Here is a 7230-nt window from a genome sequence, read left to right as displayed (position 1 = left end):
TTTTATTTTTGGAGTATTTTTAATTAAAAAATTCAGCAAAAATACTTATTCGCGAATAATTCGGCAAGTTTAAAGAAAAACGCAAATTTTTCTGAATCTTTGAGAATAATTTGAAAAACGGGTATTTTTTTGAAAAATTCGTTAATTCATGAATTAACTAGGAACACTTGAGTTATATTACGAGTATATCATCCACTAGTGTTAATGAGAGCCTATTGAACTATTTAAGTACAACGTCTATTGTAATCTAATTGAGTACTTTTATTGTTTTTGGTTGGTAGTTTTTCTTATCCTTCTTCCTATTTTATTTTCCTTTTTTCTTATTTTTATTGACCCTCAATAATTTTTTTTATTGAGTGTCAATAAAAGTTTATTAAAAGTTTATTACCTCTAATAATCTTTTATTGTCCCCCAATAAAAGATTTTGAATTAATGTAATCTTCTCATCTTCTTTCTCAATCAAAGTTTTATGTGTCTAATTTTAGGAAGATTAGTCTCCCTTATTTTTATTGGGTTTTATTAGGGGGCAATAATAGTCTCAAGTGACCTATGAGATCTCCGACAAACTCTTTGGGGACATCCGGCCACCAGAGTCTGATGAAGTCTCCAATGACCTCTCTCTCTATATATATATATGTGTGTGTGTGTGTGTGTGTGTGACATAGGGCAAAATGGTCAAAAAAAACTTAATTGAGTATTAGGGAATAAAATGAGTAATCTTACCGATAAGGGGAAAAATTTATAATTTATTAGGGTAAGTGGAGTTAGTGTAGCTTAAATTAATTAGGTTAAATGTACATTTCCCAAAAAAAAAATATATACATTGAACTACGAATAAAGGAAAAAGAAATCTAAGACCTTGGTGGTGCCATAATTTAAAGAGGAACTTCTCTACTGATGTGAACATTATTACATTCGGTCATTGTCATATATATATGTTGAGAATATGAATCTCACATGGAAAAATGGAAACCATATGTATAACAATTTGGATCAACTTCATTCATTGTCAATTACTTTTGGTTGTGAAGCTCAAATTACTGTAGTATTAGAGCTGATTATCCCACTGTATAGTTTCTTTTTATTTATTTATTTATTTATTTATTTTTAAAACCCTTATCCCACCCCACCTTTACATATGTCATTGAGAATCGAACCTATGACCTATACAATGTTGGAATTATAACTTACCAATATGTCACAGCTCACCGACATCCCACTGTTTAGTTTGAAAATTCGTATCTCATTTATTTCAACCGTGTCTCATTGCATAGCTTTAAAGTTCCACTAAATATCGTAGTGCTATTTTAAACAACAAAATATCCTCGTATCTCATCTCTAGCTCCTAGGGCAAAACCAATCAGTGCCAATCTCTATCCTATCAGGATTCAAATTTGCTCACCATTTTTATATTGTGGTGATATCACCACCCTATTAAAACTTGCCACGTCATATAAAATTAATTTAATACTTAAAATATATATTTTTTAATAAAACATCATGATTAACTATAAGGGTGGTTCTAGTTAGACCTCCAAATTTGATATTTTGACCTCCATATTTTTTCCAATTATTAGTAGACTTTGTTAACTCATATAAAAGACAAATAAGGACAGAGAAAAAGAAAAAAGAAAGAAGGAAGAAGAAGCAAATATTCTTCTTACCTAATGGGTAATATAACATTCAATAAATTATTTTTTATTTTTTTTAGAATTTCCTTATATTACCTATATAATTTTATAATTTACCTAAAATAATTAAGTAAAGATAATTAATTTCTATACATGGCCCTATTATTTAATACAATAGTACATTCAAAGTTCGAGGGTCACTTTGTTATGTAATTAGATTAATTATGCTACTGTTACACAGTAAATAGAAGTATAAATAAATTAACTGGAAAGGAAAAGTCTACTTACTTACTAACGTTGAATATAAAGATGTACTTTCAAATATAATTGCCACATCGATATTACGTGTTATGTCAAGACATTTCAGGAGAAATTTTGAAGAAGGACTCATTTTAAGCATTTAAGATGACTTTTAACCTTGTTTTTGAGAATGGTTGAAAAATGACCATATAATGGCTTAAAAAGTCATAAATGCCCTCGTCAAGTTTCTCATATATTTCAAGTTTTCAGCCTGCCTTTTCATTCATTGAATACCCTGATGACACGTTTACTTACTTTGAATAGAAAATAATCATGAATCGGAGACAACTGGAATTGGAGAAATCGGTATTGATTTCGGAGGAGTTGATTCCTAAACCCATCTCCCCCCTTCGTAATCAAATTCCTGAGTATTTAGGAATCAATTCCTTCTAAGGAGGTATGACCTACACCTATTCCGATTCCTTTATGTGTTAGTAAATGCAGGAATACTTTTTTACGAATCATTCCGATTCTTTTATGTGTTAGTAAACGTAAGAATAGTTTTACTCCGTAATCATTCCCTCCTATTCTAAGTAAGTAAACGTTTCTTAAAAGCCATCATATGCAACCCATTTAACAAACTGTAGAACTGTCAGATTGAATAGATCTCCAGAATCATGTCTCCCAATTTCTCTCTAACAGCACCGGCATGAGTGAGAATATCGAAAACCCACAAGAGTATTCGAAGACTAATTTCTATCTTCAATAAGGATTGAAATCCCCACCTTTTCTGTGACCAGCCACTCCTCAAAACCCATTTGCAGCAAACTGCAATTCATGGATGAAATCTCACTTCTCTTACAAGGAGGCCCATCTCTTTAGACAATTACCCACTTGATCATCTTTTATCATTATATGTATATACTTCTCAAACCATCAACAACTAGTTGTGGTACCTGGGAGTTGTGATCTAGTAATCAAGTGTAAATAAGAATGATAACGATTATCCATGGTTTATATGTTGATTATACAATTAGATTCGTACTTTCCACAACTTAGTTTGATTATACATTGGCATGTAGATTTTGAATGCCACTGCTATGGAAGTTTTTTGTACTTTGTAGAGAATGGAAGTTGAGTGTTAGGAAAGACTGAAAATATGAAGTTTACAGAAATCTAGTTAATGGAGAGAATTGAAGTGATATCATAGATGATGAGTTTACAAGTAATGATAAAGACTTTTTGTACGTATCAAACTCAAGCTTACCATGAAAATAAGAATATGATGGTACAGGTCGTGGAAAGATAAAAGAGGAAGAGAAAGAAGGGAAGAGATTTTGAGATCATCAAGGGTAGGTATGACATTTTCATCTATTATGTGGTCATTTTTCAACTGTTTTAAAAAACAAGGTTAAAAATCATCTTGAATACTCAAAATTGGTCACTTTTCAAAATTTGAGAAGAATCTGACCATTGTACGTAAATGCAGGAGCTTCCAGGTGTATTCTGTTATTTTCCATGATTCACGGAGCAATGCTATCTTATTGATGTAACTCTTCTGTCTCATCAATGAGTTAATTGGGATGACTACAACATGCACCAGCTGATCCCTGATATGGGGATTCTTACAAAACATAGCAGACAAAGCCTTTTTTTTTTTGGTCAATAGCAGACAAAGCTTAATTTGATTAATGTATTGTCTATGGTACAAGGTACTTAACCTACTACACCATGTAAATGAGAAAACAATAAATATGCAGTGAAACTTATTCAAATTAAATTGTCTAGCTATAAGTAATTATGTATAGCTTACGATATATATATATATAGGTAAAAAATAAAAGAAAAAACGTGATTGACGTCTAGATGGCCTCCGATCCAACATTTGTATTATTGATTTGATTTGCAATTTCAACACATGCCGTGCATGCATCATCTTTCTAGTGTTATAAATAGCTAGCAAATCAAGATTAACGGCAACATAAAATTTCCTACAGATCGAATAAATTTGCCTTTGATCTCCAGAGGAAAACCCTAAACCATAGTTGATACAATGTCTGTCCCTGATTTAGTGTCTGAGCTAGCTCAAACCCCGACTATTACTGCCACTCCTGAAGTTACTCGACGTTCAGCTAATTATTCCCCAAGCATTTGGGGTGATCATTTTCTGTCATATGCTTCCATCGTAAGAAATATTTATGAAGTGTCTTGAAAGAACAATGCTTTTCATATTTGAATTTGCATGCATCAAGAACTAATCAATTAAGTTCATGATCGTTTTAATTACCTTCAAAATATACGCATGTGTATGTAGGAAGCGGCAGATAGTAAAAGTAAGAAACATGTCCAAGACTTGAAGGAAGAACTGAAGAGGATGATAATGGCTCCAGCGAAAAGGCCTTCACAAAAGTTGCACTTCATCGACCACATTCAGCGCTTGGGTGTCTCATACCATTTCGAAGATGAGATTGATCAAATTTTGCAGCAAGTTCACCGAGAAGAAGAATATGATGATCTTTGCACCACTGCTCTAAGCTTTCGATTGCTTAGACAACAAGGTTATAACGCTTCATGCAGTAAGTCATCAATCGATCTCCAGCTAGGTGTCAATTATGTATTTTACCATTCCTGATTTTCTTTCTCTCATCACTTAACTTATTAACTGGCCGTGCAGATATGTTTAACAAGTTCAAGGAAGATGATGGAAGATTTAAGGAATCGCTTATTGATGATGTACTTGGCCTGTTAAGTTTGTATGAAGCCTCACATCTTCAGATGCCCGGGGAGGATATACTGAACGAGGCACTAACCTTCACCACCGCTCATCTCGAGTCTGCAGCACACCGCTTAAGCTCATCGTCTCAGCTTTGGAAACAAGTAACTCATGCCTTGTATCAGCCACTTTGGAAGGGCATGCCCAGGATTGAAGCGAGGCATCACTTGTCTATTTACCAAGAAGATGATTCACATAATGAAACTCTCCTGAATTTTGCAAAGATGGATTTCAACACTGTGCAGAAAGTTCATCAGAAAGAACTAAGTGAAATTACGAGGTTTATATGAGTTATATACATATTACATTACATGCACTAAAAATTAATCACTTGTTACTACGTATACAAAGTTGGATTCAAACAAAAAATTAATCGTTGTCTACGTAATTAATTACTAATCAGGTGGTGGAAGGACTTGGACTTTGCAACCAAGCTCCCTTTTGCAAGAGACAAGGTAGTTGAGGCCTATTTTTGGGCTCTGGGAGTATACTTTCAGCCTGAATATTACTTTGCCAGGATGGTATTAGCCAAAGCTATTGCTATCATTACAGTCATTGACGACATATACGATGTACGTGGCACGTATGAAGAATTAGAGAGCTTTACTGAAGCTATTGAGAGGTTCAAAATTGGCAAATTATTTACTATTTAGTTTTAATGAATTATATGATATATATTCCTGCAAGTACTCCTATACATTAACTCTATTAATGGATCATCAGGTGGGACATTTCTGCTGTTGATCAACTGCCAGATTATATGAAAGTGTGTTATAAAGCGCTGTTGAATTTCTTCACCGAGCTTGAAGAAAGTCTAACGAATAAGGGAATCTTATACCGCCTCCACTATGCGAGAGAAGGAGTAAGTTTTGATCATTCTAGTTTTGGTGCCACTACATAATATATATTTGTTAAATTTTGCAATGAAATAAACTTAGTGAGTATAGGATTAATCATTAATTATAAACTTAGTGAGTATCGCAATGAAATAAGCTTGGTTCTTTCTTTGTGTCTCACAGTTCAAAGTTCAAGTCAGAGCTTACTTCCAGGAAGCAAAATGGTTCAAACAAAAGTACACACCATCAATGGAAGAGTACATGTCTGTGGAACGTTATACATCCTTCTTCATGGTAGCAACAGTGTCATTTGTTGGAATGGGAGTTATTGTTACAAAAGACTCCATGGATTGGGTTTTCAGTGAACCTAAGATTTCAAAGGCCGCATCTATAATTGGCAGACTCATGAATGACCTTGTAGGCCATAAGGTATGTGGTAATCATGGTTAATTTTAACCTGCAGATTTGAAAAATAAATGAGGAATTAGCTCCACCCTCAATGCCATTCTGGTTTACCTTAACCTTCTCTGTTATCTACATTTATATGCAGTTTGAGCAAAAGAGAGAACACATTGCATCAGCCGTGGAATGCTACATGAAGCAATATGGTGTCACAGAAGAAGAAGCAGAGGTCGAGCTAACTAAACAAGTGAATGACGCATGGAAAGACATAAACGAAGAGTGGCTCGATGCCACCTCTATCCCTAGGCCCCTACTCTTGCAGATTTTGAACTTTGCACGTTCTAGTGAAATTCTATACAAGGGGGAGGATGTGTACACTCATTCTGGAAATGTGCTCAAGGGTCATGTAGTTTCTCTCTTTATCGATCCCGTGCCCATATAAGCCTAAAATCTGGACGTGTCCTCTTTACTGCAAAATAAAGTCCTTCGCTGTCATATAATAAGCAGTTTCAAAGACAGCTAGTACTTGTTGGTTTAGTGGTTACTTGTTTTTAGCATTTACTTTTACTGCCGTTGAATAATCCCTAGGTTGTAGGGACTAGTTGTTAGTACTTTGAATGTTTCTTGTATTCATGTACCACAATCTAGGAGACGTGCTAGTTGTGGGCTGCTTTTGTTTTCTGTTTTCATTGTAATGCTATTTAAAGCCACCAGTTGCAAATAATGAATGTGTGTTGCATTCTCCAGATTTCTTGCTCTTGTTTCTGAGTTTCTGGGTACAACAGTACTTGCTACCAGATGAAACGAGGTTTGAATAAAGTTTATTTATTGGATTGTCTTCTTGTTCAGGATACGATGCATCGTTCAAATAAGAGAATTATACTCAATACTCTCCATATATACAGAGAGAGGCTCTCGCTTCTCTCTTCTCATCCCTTGGTCTTCTGCAACCATCACCTATGACAATTCTCTTCTCCGGTGGTGGCAGGTTTCCTTGTTTTTCCTTTCTTAATTTCTTCTTCATATCTTTCCCAACTCTTGTTCTCTAGATTCCCTTCCTCTTTTCGACCCAGATTATTCACCCAACAGTTTCCACCATACTTCAAATTCTAGATTCTTCACATATCTAGTGCATAGCCTCCTCAGCCATCAATTTCAATTTAAGAGAAGGACTGTTTGTTATTCAGAGCTCCGAAGGCAATGGTGAATCGTGTTTGCCACAAAGACTCAAAGGCTTTTTAGCCGCTGCCTTTCTCAATCTATTCCTCCTTTTAGCTTTTCTCTTTGGTTCATGTTCTTGTCTGGGGTTCGGTTAAGCACTACAACAAATCTGGGTATTAATGACCAC

General features: G+C 34.6%; 1 protein-coding gene across 1 annotated transcript; it reads left to right on the top strand.

The window, feature by feature from the left end:
- The first annotated feature begins 3924 nt into the window (after positions 1-3924).
- LOC112182805 ((-)-germacrene D synthase) lies at positions 3925-6324 on the top strand. The gene is made up of 7 exons (XM_024321353.2): positions 3925-4056; positions 4186-4447; positions 4546-4924; positions 5048-5266; positions 5368-5506; positions 5664-5909; positions 6031-6324. Exons 1-7 carry the CDS (start codon positions 3925-3927, stop codon positions 6322-6324), a joined length of 1671 nt encoding a protein of 556 aa, XP_024177121.1.
- Positions 6325-7230: the final 906 nt, after the last annotated feature.

This window comes from Rosa chinensis, chromosome 1, assembly GCF_002994745.2.
Source record: "Rosa chinensis cultivar Old Blush chromosome 1, RchiOBHm-V2, whole genome shotgun sequence".
Lineage (NCBI taxonomy): Eukaryota > Viridiplantae > Streptophyta > Magnoliopsida > Rosales > Rosaceae > Rosa > Rosa chinensis.
Note: the sequence above shows the minus strand (reverse complement) of the source record. Positions and strands in the feature narration are given on the sequence as shown.

Bases quoted from the DNA above. Each gene is read 5' to 3' on its own strand.
- LOC112182805 (XM_024321353.2), top strand. From the start codon at position 3,925: ATGTCTGTCCCTGATTTAGTGTCTGAGCTAGCTCAAACCCCGACTATT. The intron at 4,057-4,185 runs GTAAGAAATATT...ATGTGTATGTAG, and splicing joins TTCTGTCATATGCTTCCATC to GAAGCGGCAGATAGTAAAAG. The intron at 5,507-5,663 runs GTAAGTTTTGAT...TGTGTCTCACAG, and splicing joins TCCACTATGCGAGAGAAGGA to TTCAAAGTTCAAGTCAGAGC.